Source organism: Phaseolus vulgaris, chromosome 10 (genome assembly GCF_051622355.1).
Source record: "Phaseolus vulgaris cultivar YP4 chromosome 10, ASM5162235v1, whole genome shotgun sequence".
Lineage (NCBI taxonomy): Eukaryota > Viridiplantae > Streptophyta > Magnoliopsida > Fabales > Fabaceae > Phaseolus > Phaseolus vulgaris.
In genome coordinates this window covers 20,826,887-20,852,179 of record NC_143507.1, presented here as the reverse complement: position 1 = coordinate 20,852,179, position 25,293 = coordinate 20,826,887, and the positions used below count along the sequence as shown (strand labels likewise).

General features: G+C 30.4%; 1 protein-coding gene across 2 annotated transcripts; it reads left to right on the top strand.

Moving 5' to 3' along the window:
• Nucleotides 1–6,210: 6,210 nt before the first annotated feature.
• LOC137819413 (zinc finger protein ZAT9) lies at nucleotides 6,211–8,589 on the top strand. Of its 2 annotated transcripts, none has more exons than XM_068623260.2 (2): nucleotides 6,211–7,403; nucleotides 7,851–8,589. In XM_068623260.2, exon 1 carries the CDS (start codon nucleotides 6,343–6,345, stop codon nucleotides 7,396–7,398), a length of 1,056 nt encoding a protein of 351 aa, XP_068479361.1. In that variant the 5' UTR covers nucleotides 6,211–6,342; the 3' UTR covers nucleotides 7,399–7,403; nucleotides 7,851–8,589. The 2 variants fall into 2 exon arrangements, with proteins under 2 accessions (XP_068479361.1, XP_068479360.1); XM_068623259.2 differs by having other exon boundaries at nucleotides 7,843–8,589.
• Nucleotides 8,590–25,293: the final 16,704 nt, after the last annotated feature.

The window sequence follows — 25,293 nt, the reverse complement described above, 5'->3', positions numbered from 1 at the left end:
AGAGATGGCCTTGAGACTTGAATTCAAAAGTGGGAGTTGATAATGTCATGGGAGTTGATAATTTCCGAATACGAAACTTTAATCGCAGGATTACTCTTGGCTTGAAACATGGGAGTTGATAAAGTCATATGCAAAAGTGATTCTCAGCTCACAGTAGGTCACATTCAAGGTGAATATCAGATTTAGGAATTAAGTCTACAACAACTTCAATTGAGCATCCACAAACAAATGGACAAGCAGAATCAACAAACAAAGTTATCCTTGGTCAACTGAAGAAAAGATTAAGAAGCGCAAAAGGATTATGGGCAGAGAAGCTACCAGAAATATTATGGGCATATAAATGTACTCCACAAACATCAACTGGGGAAACAACATTCAATCTTACATATGGTACTGATGCTATGTTACCAATAGAAGTGAATGAACCAACATTGCGAAGGCAAATAGAAGACTGGAACGTTAACAATGAATGTTTAAGAACAAACTTAGATTTAATTGAAGAACTCAGGGAAAAAAGCAAAGATAAAGGAAAAGCAGTAAAGAGATGAGCATGCAAAAGGTTTAATACCAAAGTAAAACCAAGAAGTTTTAAGGAAGGAGACTTAGTTTGGAGAATGCGAACTGATGCTCGAAAAGATCCACAGTAAGGAAAATTAGCATCTAAATGGGAAGGCCCCTTCAGAATAATAGAAAATTTGCAAAATGGAGATTATAGATTAGAAACACTAGAAGGAAAGATAATCACGAGAACTTGGAATGCAAGTCATTTAAAGTTTTATTTTAGCTGAATATAATGTAAAGAAGTCCTTTTTGTGTACAAATTTATGATATAATGAAGTTATTCACCAGCAAAGATAACGTATTCTAACAAATTTTCTCGTTCTTACATTTCTCGGTCTTGGATGATTTCATTCTAGGTGAAACCCTCCCGAGAGAATTATCTTAAACATATATTGGTCTTGGATGATTTCACTCCAAGTGAAACCCTCCCGAGAGTATTATCCTAAATATCTCGACTTTGGATGATTTCACTCCAGGTGAAACCCTCCCGAGTGCATTACAATAAACGTATCTCGGTCTTGGATGATTTCACATCAGGTGGAACCCTCATGAGAGAACCATTTAAATATCCTGGTCTTGAACAAATTCATTCTATGTGAAATAACTTGAAGATCATATTAAAATTAACCGAAAGGTCTAAATCGAAAGGAATCGCATACTATTATGCCGAGAGGACTAACTGAAAGGATGCTCAGCCGAGAGGTTTGAACAAAAGCTTTTTAAAGATAAATTTTGTTAAGTCATTCTTTAAGAATTTACACAATTTTTCAACAAGCAGATTTGCCGAAAAGTGTGGTAAAAAAATTATTCAATTGAAACATTCTACTTATTAAACAAGAATAAACCAAAAGAATTGGACGAAAGGATTCCTAGGCCGAGAGGTCTGACCGAAAGGATACACTGAAAAGTATAGTCAAAAGGTCTGAATAAAAGCTTTTTAAAGAGTCATTTTTTACAAGTTAACATTTGGCTTATAATGAAAATAAATCAAAAAGAAGTCAAGAGAAGTAAAGTTAAAAGGTTTGATATTAAATAACTTCAAACTAATACAAGTAACATTGTCATAGAAACGACTATCAAAACGGTCTGAAACCCGATAACTAATCGGGATCTATAACAAAAAATTGAGTTAATACTCATTTAGTTCATGGCATTAATCTTTGTTGCATCTTCATCGGGAATTTAATTGATGGGAATCAATTCGTCATTGTAGAAGTCCTTGCCTACATCAAAGTTTCCTTCATCTAAGGGAATCTTATAAAAATATTTAGCTTGTTGAAGAGCTTTTTCGAAACGCAGCTTATGCTGATCAATCACAAAACCTTCAGCTTCAGATACATTCAACTTCAATTGACTTATTTCTTTTTGCAAAAGCCGAATAATGTTGCTATCAATTTCTTTAGTTGTCGATAATTATGATAGCTTTTCCTTTAGATGTTGATTCTCATCTTGAACTTTTGATTTTTCCTCATGAATTCTCAATCTTTCAGCAGTTAAATCAACAATTTCATTCTTAAGAGATTCCCTCTTGGTTTCTTGCTGCACATTCAAAGTATCCAACTCTTTTATTTGAGCAGTCAAAAATCTAAGCTTTCCATTTGATTAAGCAAGTTCGATCTTCATCTTTTCAAAATCAGCAGAGGAAACACCACTTGAGCTTTTTTCCTTCATCATTTTTCCGATTAATAAAGCACGAATTGAAAGTTCAATAACATAATTAGCCAAAGATGGAGCATCATAAGCTTTAAGCATGTTGTATGAAAACTCATCAAGGTTAGTTTGAATAAATTCTGAAAACCGAGTAGTAGCAGCAAAGATTGAATTTGGAAGTGATTGTGAAGAACTCCCTTGGATATGACGATGACGCCTAGAAGATGAATGTGATCTCCTAGCACTTCGATCTCTTTTATTATTCTTCTTTAAAGGACCAACAACATGTTCATCATTTACGAGCTCAATAGCTTCAACCCGAGATATTGGTTCGATAATCTTCATTTCAACTGCATGATGAATTTCTGGTTCAGGTCAAGGAGTCAAACCTCTTGCTTTGTTCACAATTTTGGAGAAGTAAGACCGAGCTTTCAGATTAGTGGCAGCCATCAAACCTGAAAACCAATAAAACACTTAGCAAAGTCAAAAATATATTGTTACGTATAAAAAATTTAAACAAACACACACCAAGGAAATCTTTTTTCGGCATTTTTTAGGTGTATAACCGTAATAGAGTGCGAGTAGGAATCTGGTAGGATAAGTGACCAAGAACTTCAATAACACGACGATCTTTGGCATCCATCGAATGGTATGACCAAGAGTTAAACTTCAAGGGTTGACTTGTTCAGTAGAAAGGAAAATTTGGAGTATCACCATCAAAGAATATTTCTTTCCATCCTCCTCAATTAGAATTTTGAAGAAACCTCCTTTGAAATTCTTATATGAGGAAGTAAAAGGTTTAAGAAAACAAATTCTAGATTTACTAATTAAAGACAACTAGCTTGGTCGTTTACCAGGCCAAGAACTATAGTAATACAAGAAAGCTTTTGGACTGGGAAAAAGCGACAATAGTTTACACAAGATACTAAAAGCTTGCATAGAAGCCCAACCATTAGGATGAAGTTGGGTATGAGCAATATTTAGATAATTCAGTACACCCATTTGAAATTCTCTTAAAGGAAATCGAATGTGAAAATCAATAAAAAAACACTCAAAAAAATAAAAGAATTCACAACTATCATCTTCACGACCATGACAAACATTATCAATATCTCCAGCACGCCGAAAAGAAATTATATCCTCAACAACATTAGGAGAATAAATGTGAGTATTTGAAAGAAAATCACGAAGATCTTTAGAAGAACGATACCGAGAGAAAAAATTATAGGACCTTAGGATTGACCCAATTATAACCGAGACAATGGTTTATCCTTGGTATAGTCTTCTCGGCTCTTTTGGTTTCAACATCCGTCATCGCTTCGTTGGAATCCTTCATACATGAAAGAGTAGCAGATGATGAGGTTGAATCTGCATCTTGATCGACTCGTATCACTCTTCCATTAGATTCGCCACTCGCGCTCGAAAAAAAAACCCATAAATTCATCAGAAACGGAAACAGAGTTGGAAATAAACATTATACCTTTAATGCAATTTGCTGAAACTCTCAGAAATAAGAATACAAGAAAACGTAAAAAAGAGCAAATGAGATTAGATATTTATAACAGCAATAAAACCCAGCGCTTGAAAGGTCACGATATCTTAACCATTAAAACGTTTCACATCTAACGGTCAGATGTATTTGTCACATCAAGTCAATCGTTGTGATAGAGAAAAAACACATAAAACGAGGCATTTAATACAAAATCAAAATGATTTGAAAAAAGATTTTCGTCTGACACAATCAAAATGATTTGAAATGCTTTGTCCTTTATTTTTAGGCATTATGTCTTTTTTAAACAAAATCCTCATGCCTAGGGGGCTGGGGGCTAGTGTACTGTTAGGCCGAGAGGTCTCACCAAAAGGATACACCGAAAAGTATAGCCGAAAGGTCTAGCCGAAAAACATATATATATATATATATATATATATATATAAGTTAAATGTAAAATATAGGGTTTAGGGTTTAGGATTTAGGTCTTAATAAATATGGTTACTGTAGCAAGGCCCAACATGATAAGGCCCAACATGATAAGGCCCAAATTAATAGGTGTGTGTTTAAAAAGATATTGGGTACAAAAAGAAAGACCCAAGTAGGTTATGAGCCCAATAAGAAAACATTATAAATAAAACATCAGTCTAAGAGGTAAGTAGAGTGATTTTTATCTGATGATTACATAAAACTATTTTTGACTTTGACATTGAAGCGCCTTGCAGGTACACACACCCAACCGTGAGAGGAGACTAAGAGGAGAATCCGAAAGGTGCAATAAATCCAACCCAGCTTAGGAAGTTTGCCAAACTTAGGTCCAACCTAAAGAGCCCAATCCGAGAGTCCAACCTGAAGAGCCCAATCCGGAAAATCAGCGTATTCACCTTGAAGAAAGTTTCTAACCCCTTTTGTAGGAACATATAAGAATATGAAATATGTAAAAATAAAAATCTTTATATATTAGTATAAATAAATAAAAAATATGATCAAAAGTAATGTCATATTCATCACAAAAGTTGAATCTTTTATATAAAGGTTATATAATCAAAATGTTTTTATAATCTTGATTATAATTGTTGCATTCTATTAAGTATGTGAGGAGAAACAATACTATAGTAATACATGTATTAGGTAGATAATGTATTGATATTTCTTTCTCAATCACTATTCATTCATGGTATTATTCACATTATGGATAGGGAAAATATCTCATTGTGTTGATTAAAAGAATAGATAGATAAATGTAAATATTGTAAGATAAAATTATCCCATTAGAAATGATTAAACAATAGTGTATTAGATTTGACATAAATTTGTTGAGGGTTTATGTGTATAATTCAGATTGATTAAGAGAAGTTGAATGAGTTGATAGTATATTGAAATCTTGGGCCCGAAATGGAAGTGTTTCCAACAATTATTCTTACTCTGCCTAATGAAAATAAATTCAGCTTCTTTCCCATGAGTAAATATAGATTATTGTAGTTGAAGTTTCTTATTTGAATGAAAAAGGTTAGTTATTTTAGTTTGAAAGAGAGAAAAAGTTAGACAGAATGCATACGGCACCCTCTCATTACCTTGATGATATTCATGAGTGATGACTAATTAAGGTGCATTTTAAAAGAAGACCCAATTGGGTGAAGAAAAAGATGGAACACGTCCTTTGGAAGAAAGCAAAGGTTTTTGTTTGTGTGTGTTGTGACTGAGAGATTATATGTGTGTGGGGAAACACTAGGAGTAGCATGAAGGACTGGGTCTACCAAACCCTAACTAAACGTCATTTACTCTTCATCCCACATAATACTCCATCCATTCTTAACTGTGAGTATTACTTAATATATTTTTTAAATTAAAGTTTACATTCAATTATTTTATAATTAATTATAATTTTCTTATAATAATATAAATAATATATAAATATCAGTTCCTTTTCAGTTACAATAACAAATAACAAATCCCTTTTAATAAATATATGTGATGGAAGTAGAAATAGATTAAAAGAAAAACAACCTTGTAAAACTTACCTCCATGCCCCAAAAGGTAACAGATTCATTATGGAAAATAACAGGCATTGTGTTTTTATTGGGTTTATTAAGGTCGTTTTCCCAAATAATCGTGGCATTACCCAGTGGTTGCCTATAGAAAAGACAGGTAGGTACTGCAAATTACGTGTCACACATTGTTTGATGCTTATGTTGTGCTGTTGAATTTTACATCACAGTCGAGTGATATTAACCATCAGTTCTTTCTACCGTCACCGTTTCAAAAAAAAAAAAAAATTCAATTTTCAGATATCAATCCCAAATCCCAGGGCATTTAAGGAAAAATAAAGTAAAGATAGCAAAATAAATGGAGAAAACATAAAAAATCTCGTATTAAAAAAATGACAAAAATAAAAATATTGCAGAGTCTAAGAGACAAATAAAGAAAAGTAAAAAAAAAATCATTATTAATTTATTTATTTATTATTATATCTATTTTTTATTTATCCCACTCCATGTTACATACTCTTCCTTGGTGGAGCAACAGTTTGTAATCTGCACCTACTCCTTTTATACGGAAGAACACAGAGAGAGGTTAAAGAACACAACACAAGTGTGTTCAGGGTGTTCTGTTTTGTGCTCTGTTTTTTATTTTTTATTTTTATGGAGAAGCACAAGTGCAAGCTTTGCTTAAGGAGTTTCGCCAATGGAAGAGCTTTAGGAGGTCACATGAGGTCTCACATGATGAACCTACCTGTTCCTCTGAAAGAGACCGAGTTCGTCCCGGTTCAACTCAGTTTTGAGGCCGACTCATCCCCTTCTCAATCCTCTTCTTCCTTCTACGGTCTCAGAGAGAACCCCAAAAAAAGTTTTCGTTTTGCAGATCCTGAATTCTCGTTCGCAGCAGAAACGGGCTCCGTGATCCTCCAAGATAGAGAGAGCGAGACCGAGTCATCCAAGAACCCAACTCGGAAACGATCCAAGAGAGCTTGGCAACTCGGAGAACCCCTGAAAAAAATGAAACTCTTTGAAAATAATAACAAGAACGAATCTGCAAGTTCTGCTTCCGATACCACCACGGAGGAGGCCGTGGCATTTTGTCTAATGATGCTGTCTCGTGACAGATGGAAGAAGTATGATGATCATAAAAACATACAACAGTATGATGATGAGGTTGAAGATGATGGTGACAACGATGATGAAGATGAAGAAGAGGATGATGAAGAAAAAGATGGTTTTGAATTCGAGGAGATGAAATCTGTAAAGAGGAGTAACAAGGTGCGAGGGAGGTACAAATGTGAAACGTGTGATAAGGTGTTTCGATCTTACCAAGCTCTTGGTGGGCACAGAGCAAGTCACAAGAAAATGAAGTTAAACTCTGAAACGGAGTTTCAGAAGACTGAACCTGAATTGGAGCATGTTGCTGTGGCGGAGAAGAAAGTCCACGAATGCCCCGTTTGCTTTAGAGTCTTTGGTTCGGGTCAAGCCCTCGGTGGACACAAGAGAACACATGTTATAGGTTCCTCTGCAACTACAACCACCGCCACTGTCAGAACTTCTGCAAATGTCAGAACTTCTGCAACTGTTTCGGTTGGAGCTTCTGCTAGAGTTGGAGACAGTTTGATAGATCTTAATCTCCCTGCTCCAATGGATGATGATGAAGACATTAGCCAGTTCGACCACTCCGCTCTTTCGGATGCAGAGTTTGTCAAACAGTGAAGAAGGTATTTCTTAGTTCGAACTTCTTTGTTTTCCTTTGACTAGTTAGGCCCTGATCCGAAGGTACAAAATTTTGGTTCCTTTATCAAACTGCAATTTTAAATTTGTTTAGCCATTTGGGTTTTAACTTACTATTTCACTTCGTTAGTTACTCCATACTTCATATTCATCTAATAATATCATAATTCTTCTCAAATTCGGTTCTTAGCAACTTTATTATGTTTTACACTTTGTTTCTGTAAGATATGACTTTTCAAGTTAGAGTTAGAGCATCTATCAATGGAAGAACTGAACTTTTTATGCTTATTCTATTTAGCTTAAACTTTTGTGCTTTTTTTAATATTATAATAATAATAATAGTTTACTAGTAGGATTTCTCATTCCTGGGATTGCATACTTTAGTTGGGTGTTTTAGTTTCTTTTTTCTTTTCATGTGTGATGGAGTTATGCAGAAGAGTTGGAAGCATGCGTGTTTTAGTGGGCTCTGTTTCAGCTTCCAAGCAAAAACTTCTGAGTAACTGTTATACCATTCATTGCTTGTGAATATTAAATAAACCTAGTCATTCTCACAGTAAGTTGATGAACCAGCATATTATAATGGTAGAAAAGTAAGTTCCACTTCTGACCACCAGCATTGTACAGTTCAGGAAGAGGAATATGTTTCTTTCATTTTTTTTAATTTTACTGATGAAGAAGACAATTAAGATGTTCCATATTGCACAACTTTTCTCTCTTGCTGCTTGAGGCTGTTTTCAGCTTTTCACATAAATCTTCTTGACAAGTGAAGAGATATTATGAGGATATTAGAGGGGGAATAAGAAAAAAAACTTGATGGCAGAAGAGGTGGTGATGGAGTGAATGAATCTGGTGTTCATTAAATTTGGATTGCCATTTTGGGGAAATCTGCAAAGGTGATTTAAGAAAAGAGAAAAAGCAAGCAGATCCCTTATTTTAGTCATGGCTGACAGATTAATTTGGCTTAGTTGGGCGTGACTCAAGGTATCTAGCTGAGGCAGGCCTTTTGGTTCTTTATGGAAAACTTTCAGTCACACTCATTAAATTTGTAATAAATGACATATGATCCGTTTCATGCATTTGTTGTATTTTTTTTTTAATTTCGTTGTATTTCATGGAGGTTTGGTCAATTAGTACTTGGATGCCACTATTATGATTTAGACTTTAGAGGCCAAATGCTGAAATTTCACTTCAAATAAATCTCACTGGTTAACAACTAAACCCAATTACAAAATAAACTATAAAGTGCAAAATTTTGGTGCTTAGATGGAACCACTTATAAAGTAGGACATTAGCCACCACCCACATCCATCAATCATCACACTTCTCACTACTCATATATTATCATACTTCTACCTTACACATTTCAATAAATTATTTTTTTAATTTCAAAGCATAAAATAAAATAAAAAAAAGACATTGTTGCTTTGAGACACAATTTTTTCTTCCCTTTTCATTGTATATATTCAAGTTAAAGTTAGGTACAATTCATTGAAATTTCTAAAGGGACGATTCCAATTTCTTCCAAAAGTGGTCATGGTCTCTCAAAATTGGTCGTAAATTGCGTATATATTTAGTTGATTTTGGAGAAGAAAGAATGAAATTTATGTAGAAGCAGTTCTACTTGAACTCAAAAACCCAAGTTAATCTCTTGACTACACATGTAAGCAATGCGTTCTGGTCAATTCCCTTTACTTTACACGGATGGTGAAAGAGAAAGTTTTTGGCAAACTAAAGAGAAAGATAATTAAAGATTTGTGGTCAAACGTAAATTGGAATCAGCATGAAGTAACGTCTAAATATTATGTCACGCTAAGATATTCCTATTAATTTCATCTTTCAAAACACTTTTAAGACGCTGTGAAACGACTTACAACCCTCTCTAGTTTTGAGTCAAGAATTAAAAAAAAAACAAACTAATAAAATATCTTGAACATATCAAGTCTGATACGCTTTGAGACCGCTCATATTCTATAAATCGTCATTTGTAATGTTGATAAGCGTTGATGAAAATATTAATGATTGAGTATTACGTAAAATTGTGTGTTGTATGCATACAGTAGTTTTTAAAATTAGTCACAATATTAATAATCACTTGTGCACTTTTCATAATGATGATGCTCTCAAATTCTTGTGATGATAATGCACAAGAGCAGTGACTTTAATGACAAGAAATATGGTCTTGACTAGAGTTTTTTGCTCTCTTACTTAACTCAAAACTTGCTACGTTCTTTTGTCTTTTATCTTTCTTTTGGGTAACCAAGCACTTTTGCATCCACGAACTAGGAATGGAGTTTTCTTGCCTAAAATTCCAAGAATATTTTTGGAAATGAAGTGACCTAATCAATCAACTCATCTGCAAGTGCTGTTTTGGCACGTATCAAAATTGCCAATGTTCGTAACTCTCAACTATCACCAATAAACAATAATATCAATTACTTTTTGGTGTGTGGAAATTCTCATTCAGGTTAATTCATAATATTATAATATCTATATCTATATCTATCTATATATATGAAAGAAATGAATTATTCTTTTAATATCATCCATATGTCAATCTTGGTCAAAATTATGATACAAATATTCTCATTCTGTGTAATCTGTACCATACCAATATATATTCCCATAACAGTTTTGAAACTACTCAAAGAAAAAAAAATGGTGTACATGGACGAATCCAAAACTTTTGGTACAATATCAACTATTCCAATTCAATTCACTTTTGGAGAACCAAAAGAAAAGATTGTGTTTCTTTTTTCTTTTACTTTATTTTCTAAGCATAAGAACTTGAAATAAAGAAGATACAGAGCGTGATGCAAAATAAGTTCAGAATCATTCAGGCCGAAAGTAATTTAAAAAATATATTTTTTTCAGTGATTTTTTAGTAATTTGTATCCATATAAAAATCAAAATTATAGGGGGCATTTCGTAGTTGATTCATGAGAAATGTGAATCCAGGAATATGATTTTTAAAACTTCGAATAACTAAAATATGTTATTTTAGTAACATTTTAATTATTGTCACGATATCACATGATTATCACGATAATAGCACATAAATAAATTAATTATTGATTTAGTGAAATTAAATTGTTCTACGTAGTGTTTGTTTTTGCAGTTTTATTGTTCATGTAGATGGAAAGGCGATAATGTTTTGCATTTTTTTTTTGTCTAGTATAAATAATGAGTATGTAGGTTTATTTTTTCTTGTTAAAGTGTACAAAAATATGAAAAAGTCAGGTTGAAACATGTTTATTCTCCGTAATATTATTGTTTTAGTAATTATCTTTGATGCATTTGTGATTTTGTGAAGTATTTCTCAGTTGTGTTGGATCATTAAGGTAAGAATAGTGTAAAAAACGTTTGAAAGAAAGAAATTTGATGTTCTAAACATGAACATCGATTGTCCTTTGATTTTCAATTGATAATCGATGTTTCATTGTCATTCATGACTCAAATCATTGATTGTCCAAGGTTTTTTTGAGTGAACATTGATGTCCATTATCAAGACTCGATGTTGGCCAATTTTTGTCTCACACAATCGATAATTCATTGCCCATAATTGATGTTGCTCATTTTTTCTCTCTATAATCGATGTTTTAATCTTTTTGTTGTCAACTGTTCCGGCCGGTTGACCTGGGACGTCTTCGTGCGCAACCTCACCCGTCAGCTAGGGACTCATTCCCACTGGTTACTTGTGGATTCCTGCAAAGAAGGACAAAAGGGCGCCCTAGCGGCCGTTTGCACTCCGACGCTCAAGTCAGCTAGCAAGAAACACCAAAACTCTACACCTCCGTATCGGAGCACCGTGACTGGCACTCTAAAGGTGGTTAAAAGAAACTGTGTCTAGTGTCTATTTTCTCCTCCTGGCAAACAACCTCTCTCCCTAGTCCCTTGTGCGTAGCCTCAAGACTCGAGCAAGCAACTAGAGTGTGTTCTAGGAAAGTCTGCCAAAAATTCCAACCCCGTTTCCAACATTCAAGGCGCTATTTAAACTACTCTAGCATTTAAAGCGTCTTAAAGCGCATTTAATTATAAAACGTTCAGCGCCTTTAAGACGTTTAAACTGCTTGGGAGCATTTATAGTACCTTAAACGCTCGAAACGTAAACTTTATTAAATAGCTTTAATTACCTTGTACCTGACAAATTGACGTTTCTATTCTGACTTGGCTCCTATTACACGTGGAGGGCCTCACAACACCATGACCCCACCTGGGGGTATTTCCTCGTGTGAGTCCTCCTACCTGGGAGTGCATCTGCGCAAGGGGTGACTTTTTGGGTGTCAACTCATGCCTCCAAACATCTAGTCACTCACTTTGAGAGCGTATCTACCTTCCTCTCGTGCCCTGCACCTGGCTGCCCCTGGGCGTGACCCTTCTCATGAGTCGTAACTATCCCAAGGGCGTCTCTGGGGCGGCATGGGCACTTCACGAGTCAGATTGCTCTCCACTGGCGCTATTACTATGGCCTTGAAGCCACCTTTCTCTTCTCTTTATTGCTACCCCGGGTTATCGGGGTTTGAGGCCTTCCCACGGCGTCACTCCCTCCATGGTCTTTCCTACCCATGGGTATCGGGGAGCAACACTGTGATTGCCTTGCTTTTGTGACATTTTACCTTGGCGACGCCCTAACTGGGCGACGCCTGCTCTAGGCGACGCCCCGTCTTGGCGATGCTTGCACTTGGCGTCGCCTCACCTAGGCGATGCCTTATGTTGACTTTGACCTCGACGCTGACTTTGACTTTGACTTTGTCAACGCCCGGGTACGGGACGGTACATCAACAATAATCAATTGTCTATGTTTTTTCACTGAAAATCGATTCCAAGTGTCTCATAATCATTTATCAACATTTTTTTACTTAATTATTCATGCATTTTTATTGGAATTATTATATTTTTCATATAGATGTACATAGAAAGTGTATAAATGTATAATATACGTGGTAAAATAAGACAATAGTTTGGTGTAATTGTTGATAAATAGGCATAACATATGGAGTAGCAAATTATATAGAGCATATCTTTCCATTCTGATTGTATATAAACAGTAGGCATGTATTGAATGAATATACACAAATATCATTTCCATGATATTTGATATGGTATTAGAGCACTGTTTCTGGTGACTACAAATATTCTTTTGCCTTTTTTTTTCCTCGACAACCATGTCTACCGAAAACTCTAAAGACATAGTTACGGATACATCAAATTCATACTATATACACCATTTAGATCAACTCGAAAACCTACTTGTCCCAGAAAAATTGAATGGCTCAAACTATGCAACGTGGAGTAAATCAATGACTCATGCCCTCATAGCCAATAATAAAATCGGGTTCATTGATGGCACAATCAGTGCACCTTCAGAGACCAAGCAACCGACAAAATACGCTATATGGAATCAATGCAATAGCATGCTTTTTTCATGGTTAACACATTCTCTTGAAGCAGATTTGGCCAAAGGCATTGTACACACGAAATCGGCACACCATGTTTAGGAAGATTTGAAAGATTAGTTCTCACAAAAGAACGTGCCTGTAATTTTTCAGATACATAAAGTCATTGCCACAATTACTCGAGGTACAATGTCTTTTTCGTCATATTACATAAAAATCAAGAGTCTTTGGGACGAGTTAGACACATATCGCCTATCCTCTCGCCTTGTAATCAAATGAAAGCACACAATGACGAGAAGGAACAAAAACATTTAATGTAATTTCTTATGGGTCTCAATGACACCTATAAAGATGTCTGATCTTATATTTTGATGATGTCTCCCTTGTGTAACATTTGACAACATATTCATTAATTATAAGAGAAGAGACACAACAACAATTGTCATCGGAGCCAACGTAAAGCTTTACTATCACAACACCATTTCATGGACAGGGACATACAAATCAAAAAAATTATATAAAGGCAAGTATTGAGAACATTGTTTGAGGATTGGGCACTCGATTGATAAATGTAGGAATTTACAATTTCATTGTATTTTTTGTGATAAGAGAGGACACATAGAAGATAGGTGCAAGATTAAGAATGGTCAATCTGATCGTGCACAACAACAACACGACTTTAAACATTCTACAAATTGTCAGCTTCCAGCCACCAATATGATGTACTCAATTCCAGAAGATAAATCTTTCACTGCTAATTTTCTGGATTTTCAGCAGAACAACTCCAAGAAATTACCAAAGCGGTTTCAATGATTAATTTGGGTAATCATGATGTTTACGCAAATGTTTTCTCATGAACTTTAATACTTCAGTTTTATGTTTTCACAAAACCATGGATTTTGGACAATGGGGCAATTGATCATATTGTTTCAAATCCAAAATTCTTTATTAATTCAACTTCATCACCAGTTTCTTTGGTAAACCTTCCTACATGCTCAACAACCCTAATCACATCTAAATGGTCCATCCAATTTAATAGAGATATCAAATTAGAGCATGTTTTATGTGTCCCTTCTTTTCATTTAAATTTTATTTCAGGAAGTAAACTCATTAAAACTCTAAATTGTTGTGTTGTCTTACTTCCCAATGGTTGTATCCTGCATGATCTGGCTACGAGTTCGGGTGAACAACGAGGTGGTTTTTATTATATGAAACCTTCCAAAATGTTTTTCTACTTTTTTCATGTTTCTAGCAACACAGGTCTCTAGCATATGAGATTTGGCCATCCGTCTTCATCCCGTTTAAAATTGGGATCTTTGTTATTTTCTTTCAATAATACGTCTACTCATAATAAATGCAATATTTTTCCCATTGCTAAACAAGCAAGACTACCTTTTACTTTCAGTGTAATAAATACATAGGGTCTATTTTATTTGTTACATTGCGATATTTGAAATCCTCATAAATCACCTACTTATTCAAATGCACGATTTTTTTAACCATTGTTGGTGATTTCACTAGATGCACTTAGGGTTTTTTTTTCATGCAACACAAATCTGATACTTAGTGTCTACTAGAATCTTTCATCACATTTGCATATACACAATTCCACATTTGTGTTAAAGCCGTCCAAACAGATAATGGTACAAAATTTCTTTCCATGCATCTATTTTTTCTTGATCACGACATTGAATGCCAACGTACATGTATTTATACCCGCCACCAAAATGGGATTGTTGAGCGCGAACAACGTCATATCCTTACAGTTGCGTGATCACTTCTTTATCAATCTAATTTACCTATTCATTTTTTAGGAAATTGTGTTTTAACTGCGGTTTATCTCATTAACCGCTTACCTTCCCCCATTCAGTCTGTTACCCTTATAAAACACCCTTTCAACTATTATAGAACCAAGTTCCGTCTGTTACACATTCATGTATTTTCGAAAGCTTATGTTATGCAATGGTGAATCATCCCAAACACAAATTTGATCCTCGTGCTCGACGATGCGTCTTTATTGGATATCCACCTAATCATAAAGGCTACAAATTATATGATCTTGAAGACAAACACCATTTTTTACAGTAGGGATGTGGTTTTTCACGAAACCATTTTTCCTTTTCATGAAATAACATCACTCTCACACTCTTATGTCCTACAAAATTTATAGTCTTTGACTTATACCATCAAAATTCTACATTTTTATCACACTACCGAACTCACAATCAACTTCACCAACTTCGCCCAGTGTGCCTAAACCCATACCCATTGAGTCTATTCCTGAACCTATGACCACTGAATCTCCTGCGCCTAATTCATCCCCTGGGATTTCTACACAACCACTTCGACATTCTACACGTCTCAAGCATCTGCATGACATAAAGATTACTTATTGCTACCTCTTACCAATCAGTCCACTCTTAGCCAAGGTTCTCTCCCAGGTACATGATACTCCCTATCTCATTTTATTTCTTATTCTAACTTATCTTATACTCATTGCACGTTTTTAGCTAACATTTCTACACATAGAGAGCATTCATCATATGATCAGGCCATTCTTTCTCCCCATTGGAAGGAAGTCATGGAAGCTGAATTATCAGCATTGATAGAAAACAACACCTAGAGCATTGTTTTATTATCAGTTGGCCACAAACCCATACGATGTCGATGGGTTCATAAATTAAGACACATATTCGATAAGGCGCTCTTAGTTTCCAAAGGTTGCACGTAAGTGGAAGGGATTTACTATATTGTGGCTTTTTCTCCTACTGCTAAACTTACGACATTACGTTGTCTTTTGACTGTTAGAGCTACTAGAAACTGGTTCACCTAAAAACTTGACGTACAAAATTCATTTTTGGATGGTGACCTTCATGAAACTGTTGACGTGGAGCTTCCTCCCAAATTTCGTCGATAGGGGAGAAATCTAGTTTGTCGACTTCATAAGTCCTTGTACGGATTAAAATAAGCATCCCGAAAATGGTTTGCTACTTTCTTTAAGGTTATTCAAAAGGCAAGATATATTCAATCAAAAGTAAACTGTTCTTTATTTACCAAGATTGTTTGATCATATTTCACCGCTCTCTTGCTCTATGTCGATGATATACTTTTAACAGAAAATGATGATGTCGAAATCAAGTATCTCAAGGAATTTTTGTTCCAACATTTTCGAATAAAGGATCTTGGCACCTTAAAATATTTTCTGGGAATTGACATTTCTTGGTCTAAACATGGAACTTTAATGTCTCAAAGAAAATATACGTTGGACATTTTGGACGATATAGGTCTAACTGGGACAAAACCAGAGAAGTTCCCCATGGAGCAAAATTTAAAACTCACTCTTATTGATGGTGATTTATTACATGACCCAATTAAATATCACAAGTTAGTTGAAAGACTCATTTACCTCACCATAAAAAAGCCAAATATTGTCTACTTAGTTAGAACTTTAAGCCAGTTTATGCAAGAGTCTCGCAAAACACACTAGGATGCAACATTACGGGTTCTAAAGTATATCAAGGGGACACCTGGGCAAGGATTATTACTTCCCTCTGATAATGATCTTAATATGAAAGCCTATTGCGATTCAGATTGGGGAGGATGTTGTATTACTCGAAGATCAGTCAACGACTATTATTGCATTTTCTTGGGAAATTTATTTATATCTTGAATGTCTAAGAAACAAACCAACGTGTTAAGGTCATATGCTGAAGTAGAATATTGGGCCATGGAAAATGCTTGTCTGGAGTTAACATGGTTATGTTATATCCTACAAGACCTCAAGGTTCCAATTAGCATGGCTACACCTTTGTATTGTGATAACCAAGTGACACTTCGTATTGAAGCAAATCATGTATTTCATAAGGGTACGAAGCATATCGATATAGACTGTCCCATTGTATGGAAAAAGTTGCAAGCTAGGATGATAAGTCCATCACATGTCTCTTCACATTGTCAGTTAGCAGATATATTTACTAAGCATCTCGGAAAATATCAGTTTGTGACTTTACAAAACAAGTTGGGAGTCCATGATATTTATTCACCAATTTGAGGGGAAACAATTATTGTATTTTCCATAGATGTATATAGAAAGTATATCAATGTATAATATACGTGGTAAAAATAAGACAATAGTTTGGTGTAATTGTTGATAGATAGGCATAACATATGCAGTAGCGAATTATATGAAGCATATCTGTCTAATCCAATCTGATTTTGTATAAATAGTAAACTGCGAAATATATTTTCCATAATATTTTATATATCAATGTTAATAAATTGAAGTATTGTATAAAAAATATTATGAATCCTATAAATACATATTGTTACAACTAGTAATACTTTAATCTATAAATAATTATATTTAATAAATCTATAAATAATTATATTTAATAGTAACAAACTTGTTAACTAATTAAAATAATATTTTTATTGACAAATAATTTTTAAGGAAAGATATATTTATTAGCTGAAAAATAATTTATTTAAAATTTGAATAATTTATGAATTTTTTTAATTCACCCTTTTTTAAATAGGACATTAAAAAATTTAGATTTGTATTTATTTATGATTTTAAATAATTTTTTTTATTTCAATTTTTTTAACTCATACATTAAATAATTTAGTTTTGTATTTATTTAACATTTTGAATAATTTAAAAATATTTTTATATCAGATTTTTATTTAAATAGTACATTAAATAATTTCAATTTGTATTTATTCAGGATTTTAAATAATTTAGGAATTTTATTTATTTTAGATTTTTATTTAAATAGGACATTAAAAAACTTTAGATTTGCATTTATTTATGACTTTTAATAATTTAAGAATATTTTTACTTCAGATTTTTATTTAAATAGTATATTAATAATTTCGATTTGTATTTATTTAGAATTTTAAATAATTTAAGAATCTTTTTAGTTTAAATTTTTATTTAAATAGAACATTAAAAAATTGTATTTAAATTTATTTATAATTTTGAATAATTTAAGAATTTTTTTATTTCAACTTTTTCAAATCAAACATTAAAGAAGTTAGATTTGTGTTCATTTAATATTTTGAATAATTTAAGAATTTTTCTATTTCAAATTTTTATTTAAATAGGACATTAAATAATTTTAATTTGTATTTATTTAAAATTCTGAATAATTTAAGAATTTACTTATTCTGAATTTTTATTTATATAGGACATTAAATTATTTGGATTTGTATTTATTTATGATTTTGAATAATTTAAGAATTCTTTTAAGTTAACTCTTTTTAAATCAGACATTAAATAATTTATATTTATATTTAATTAAGAGTTTGAATAATTTCAGATTTTTTTATTTCAGATTTTTATTTATATAGGATATTGAATAATTTTTTATTTGTATTTAATTAGGATTTTGAATAACTTAAGAATTTTATTTATTACAGATTTTTATTTAAATAGGAGATTAAATAACTTTAGATTTGTATATTTAATAATGATTTTGAATAATTTAAAAAATTTATTTATTTTAAATTTTTATTTGAATATGACTTTAAATAATTTAGTATTTGTATTTATTTAAGATTTTCATTACTTTAAAAAAACTAATTTCATATTTTTATTTATATATGATATTAAATAATTTAGATTTGTATTTATTTAAGATTTTTAATAATGTAGAATTTTTATTTAAACAGGAAATTAAATAATTAAAATTTTATATTTATTTATGATTTTGAATAATTTAGTAATTTTATTTATTGAATATTTTTATTTAAAAATGAAATTAAATAATTTATTATTTATATTTATTTACGATTTTGAATACTTCAGAAATTTATTTATGTCAATCCTTTTAAATACGACATTAAATTGTTTAAATTTATATTTATTTAGGATTTTAAATAATTTAATAATTTTATTTATTTATATTTTATTTAAATATTAATATTAAATAATTCGGATTTGTATTTATTTAGAATTTTGAATAATTTAAGAATTTTTTATTTTATATTTATTAAAAAATTTAATAATTTAGAAATTTTATTTATGCAAAATACATGTTTTGTAAAATATTTGTACATAAATTTTAATTTGTTTATACATAAAATAATTTAATCATATTTAATTTTAATCATTAGATTAATTCTTAATTTTATTTTAATTTATTTAAACAAAATTATTTTATCAATCACACCTATCACATCATTACTAACTTTCATAAATTTTCTCTTTATTTCTCATATTTTTTTTCTTAATCCAAATAATCTTATTTTACACTTTCATTTCAAATCTATTCCCTCTAATTCATCTTAAAATCCAAACATCTTGGAGTTTTGGTAGCCTTGTATTGTTGGTATGATTTTGTATTTCTTACTCAATAAGAATATATTGCAACTATAGAAAATATTATTATTGTTAAGAGCCATTGAGTACAAATTATTAAGACGATAAAAGTGTGCACTTAATAAGAATAAGATATATAACGTTTAAAGTTTGGGGCTAAAAGTTAAATTCAATTAACTTCTATTAAAAAATTTAAAATACTAAAATAATTTTAAAATTTTATAAAAAAAAGAAAAGTGTAATAAATCTTAATAATCAAAAGATCAATTCGTAGAAACACTATTATGATTTTTCTTTACATATCAAAATTCGACAATGTTTTTCAAAAAAAACTATTAAGAGAGAACATTAAAAAATTAAAATAAAATAAAAAATTCTTCATAAATTTATACATGCATAAATTAACTTTAAATATTAATTTAATTAATAATTAAATTTTCTAAATATTCAAGGCTTGATAACATCTTAAATACTTTGTAAAACAACACACACACACACTCATAAAAGGTCATACCCACCTACAAGAGTTGTACATCCATAAAGAGTCACATATTATAAATATATTGCATTATGTGTTTGTGTCACACATCTATGGAAGATCACACACTCATAAGGGGTCGCTCATACATGTTACATATCCTTGTCATATATACTACAAGAATGATTTCACTTTTATCATGCTCATCATATACATATCATCATGCATATCATACATTAATAATATATATATATAATTAATTACAAATCAACATCATAGTCTATTGTCACTTGAGCGAATCTCTCTCTTTCCCTCAACTAGGAATATGTTTCTTCTCTTGAGTAATATTTCAACAATTGAGCAAGATACTTTAAAAGATTTTAATTGAATTTTTTGCTTCCTCACTTAAGCTGCAATCACCACACTTATGTGTCTATCGCTTTAGCGACACCAATGTTGGATGTCTTCCAACAAGTTCTGCATCTTCACATATTGTCTCGCTAATGTTAGCTATTGTGTCACCACTTGAGCATCCTAAAATATTTGCACAATCTCCCAAGATTTCAAAACTCGTTCACATTGCTACCTATATTGCTTGAATGTCGAACATACCATTTGAGAAATATTCTTTTAAGGAGAAAAATATGTCTTAGATTCTCTCTTGCTTAAGTTACAATTTTTCACTTAAGTGTCCTAATTATCGATTGAACAATGATGAATAGTGAATGTCATCATTACATACTATATGAGTGTTGCTTGAGAGGTGAGATACTACTTATCATCCAACATATCGAGAAGAAAAATAAGGAAAATATCAAGAAATAATACTCAAATATCATCCAAATCCTCCAATATTATAATAGTAAACACCAAATGACTTACTAGAATCATACATAATCAAAATTATTCTAAAATGTATTTAAAGATAAATATGTAAGATCTTCCATATATATATATATATAACTATTCAATCGTCACACACTTCACACATCTCAACAACTCATTAAATGGAGGTAAACATTAACTTCTCTAACCTAGTGAGCCTACAAGCTTAAGTTTCCCTTGGCACTTTCACAAAATCCAATAAAGATCCAAGTAATCCACCAACTATGCCAACAACATCTCTCATTTTATCAAATACCCAAAAAAAGAAGAAAAAAACATATTATTCATAATGGATTGAACCACTTACCAAAACTTCACTTTGACCAATCCACTAAACTTTTTGTCTAGCTTCCTCCTTGAGGTTTCACTCTTTCAAATAGGGGTGGCAATGCGGGGCGGGCCATGCGGGCCGATCCGCAACCCACTACCAAAAAGTGTGGGGCGGGCTCCCTAATCTAGCCCGCTAACTCGCTTTGGCCTGCCCCGCATAACCCCCAACTCGTACGGGCCAACAACAGGGCGGGGCGGGTTGGGTTGGCCCGCTAGCCTGCGTAAATAAAAAAAATATTTCATTTTTTTGTAAAAGAAAATCATACCCCATTCACCCATTATTGCACTGTGACCTTTATCACTACAAGAAAAATTGGAATTACATACAGTTAAAATCCGTATGTCAACATCTCTCATTATTACAAATTATTATTTATCACTATCTATATTTTTTATTAATCCTAGAGGCATTTTGCACTGGTTGGGACTTGAACCCGAGCCCCAAATAATGTTACAAGCAATCTGCAGCAGACAAAATTCGAACCCAAGTCTTTCCAGTGACCCAGGGAAGCATTGACCACTAGACCAGACAAGTTCTTTGGTCATATTATCATTTTTATTATACTTATACATATTAATGTAATTTATACATATTAATATAATTTATACATATAATATAATTTATACATATAATATAATTTATACATATAATATAATTTATACATATAATATAATTTATACATATTAATATAATTTATACATATTAATATAATTATTAATAATAATAATAATAAAATAAATTATATTTATATTATTATTATTATTAATATTATTCATATTATTAATATTTATTAATGTTATAATTAATATTATTATTAACATTATATTCATATTATTAATATTTATTAATGTTATAATTAATATTATTATTAACATTATATTCATATTATTAATATTTATTAATATTATTATTAATATTATTATTAACATTATTATTAATATTATTATTAATATTATTATTATTAGTATTAATATTCATATTATTATTAATATTTATTAATATTATTATTATTATTAGTATTAATATTCATATTATTAATATTATATTCATATTATCAATATTATATTCATATTATCAATATTATATTCATATTATTAATATTAATTTTGATATAAATATACATTTAGATATTTATTGTGTGTGTATAGTAGTTTTATTTGACTTGAGTAATATTACTTTTATCCGGATATAGATAGATAGAGAGAAAAAGGAAGAAATTATATAATATTAATATAACTTTAATACTATAAATACATATATATATATATATTGATTAATATATTTCTTTATTTAATCATTAATTTTTTAAAACTCATGGTTAAATTTAAATTTACTTTCATATTATATATATATATATATTAATATAAAATTATTTGATATCTTATTTTCAAATATAGGTTATTATAGGTAGTTGTGAAGTTTTTGTTAGATGGCTATATAGGTGCTTGTATCTTACACTTCTTTTCTGATTTGAGATTCTTGTATAAGGATTGAAATATCCTTAAAATGTTTTGTTTAATTTTTTTTATTCTTTGTCGATAAAAAAAAAAATCTTATTTTCAAATATTTACTTACATAGATTAAAATTGATATAATGTATAATTTTTAAAATATTTTAAATTATAAATTATTTAATCACTTTGTCATTATGATTTATATATTAGTAGAAAGGGTTATTTAGTAACAACTTTTTACATAGATTTATGGAATAATTAATATAGTTTAAACTATAATGATATGCTAACTAGTAATCTGTATTAGAGATTTAATTAATAGTTAATGTAAAAGTCATCATTTTATGTTAAAAGATAATATTGTTTGTTGACAATATTCTTTACTATATATAACACACAAGTAAAACCAACTACCTATAATGAACTTAATTAAGTCAATATGATCGTAAAATAATAATTAATATGATAGTTGATTTTAATGTAATAGGTAATATGATGACTATGAGTATGACATATATTAAATTTGATTCATACTAATAGATAATATAATAAATTATGTTTAGATTCAAGTAGATTATAGATAAATTAAATGTGATTCATATGTTAATATTGTTAGTATCATTAATATTGTTAGTATTATTATTATTATTAGTATTACTAGTATTATTAATATTTTTAGTATTATTAATATTGTTAGTATTATTAATATTATTAGTATTATTAATATTGTTAGTATTGTTAGTATTATTAATATTGTTAGTATTGTTAGTATTATTAATATTGTTAGTATTGTTAGTATTATTAATATTGTTAGTATTGTTAGTATTATTAATATTGTTAGTATTGTTAGTATTATTAATATTGTTAGTATTATTAATATTATTAATATTGTTAGTATTATTAATAATAATAAGTATAATAAAAATCATAATAAAACTAAAGAATTTTGCTTAGTGTAGTGGTTAAATTTTACTTGGTTGCTGAAAGATTGCTGAAGGAACCTGGCTTCAAATCCCATCCACTGCTAATTTTATATTGTCCGTATGTAATTCGCGTTTTTCTTGTAGTGTATTTTATTTTAAAATAATTGAATTTAATGTACTAAACAAATGAATATTTTATTTTAATCATATAAAGGAGTTAGTATTAAGAGTGACCTTGGATTTAGTTTTAAGTAAAGTCTTATATTTAAAATTTGTTAATAAAAAAATAATATAAAGAAGAGATTTTAATAGGATAGCTAAAAAATTAGTCTTCTTCATTAAAATATTTTGTAGCAAAATTTTGATAAGATACTCTTACACATTTACATACATAAGAAAAAATAGATTCAAAGCAAAACTTTAATTATTTTTAGTCAAGCCTTCTAACAATCATCATAATTCAATTTATATTTTTATATTTTTATATTTTATGAATAAGACTCTTTTTTAAACTTAAAAGAGAGTTCATCCATTTAAAATTTATATTTTAAAAAATTGAAGTCTTACCACGCTTACTTCAACTTACAATTTGATCTCTTTATTCTGTTTTGCGTACTATCTCTTTATTTTATTGTTTTATTTCTTATTTTTATCTTTTATTTCTTATTTTATTCTTATTCTTATTTTTTATATTTTATCTTTATTGTTATCTCTTTATTTTATCTTTATATTCACTATTTATTTTATAGCATTTTATATCTCTCAAACGTTTTATAGTTTTAGTACTTTAGGATTTAATACTTTATTTAAAAAAATTATTTTACTTTTTATTATATGAACTCTAAGATGCTTATATGTATAACCTATTGAGAGAGAAAATTATTAAATGATATCTATTTACAGAAAAAAATTAAATTTAAATAAATATAATTTAAATACATTAAAGTTGATACTAAGAAAATCATTAAATGACAACTAGTTTAGAGACAAAAAATATTTAGTCATTATATTGACTAAGATAAATACTATTTTATAAACTAAAAAGTTAGTGGTATCCAAATTAGTTTCTAAAAGTTTATAAAGTAATTTCTAAATTGATATCTAACATTAGCTACCAAGGTTTTAGCTACTAATTACTTTAGATTATAAATTAATCACTAATTTAATTAAAAACTAATTTAGAATTTAAAGTACACTATTGATATCGGAGCCAAGGTCACAAGTTTGATTCCCAACTGGGAAATTGTTCAGAGAAAGATTGTTGTAGGTTGCATAACTATTTTATGGCGTGGGCTAGGTGAACTAAGTTACAATCGAAGAGTTTGATTCCTAGTGAGACAATTGCCGATGAAACATTGTTGCAAGATGGATCAATTATCCCATGACATAGGCCAGGTGGTCCATGTCACAATCGAATCATGGTGTTTAGGTTGTTATGCTTTAAAGTAGAAAAAGTTGCATTTGACCTTGTGGTAAGGGCTCAATCCTACAATGTATATTGTTCTATCGCTTGAAAATAAAGATGATATGCCCATCAGATAATAAGACTATACAATGATCTTTGTTAAACAATACCATATAACCATTGTCACATAATTGACTCATGCTCATTAAATTATACCTGAGTCCTACAAAGTATACAAGATTTTTAATAGATACAAGGGGAAAAATCTTGTCAGATCTAACTCCTAAAATCTTATCTTTTTCTATTTCTCTAACGACAACCTTATCTATATAATGTTTTCTTAGTTTGAGGAATGTATATTATGTGTCTTCCATGTGTTGCAAGCATCCACTATCCATGAACCAGCTTCCCAAATTTTCTTAGGTCCTTTCATATTAGCTTTAGGAAGCTGCCTCTTGTGCTTACATCTAACACTTGTTAAATGCATGTTTGGAAGACGAAATCAAAGGATTTAGAGCTCTCAATTTTTTTTATCCTCGTAAAAAAGATCATTCGCATAATCTTCATCAGACAAAGAACATGATGATTCTAAAGCGATATAAAAAGAAAAGTTGGGATTTGAGAGTACCTCTTCCTCTACATTTGCCATAAGACATATTTACATGCTCAACATTTGATCCTAGGTTTGA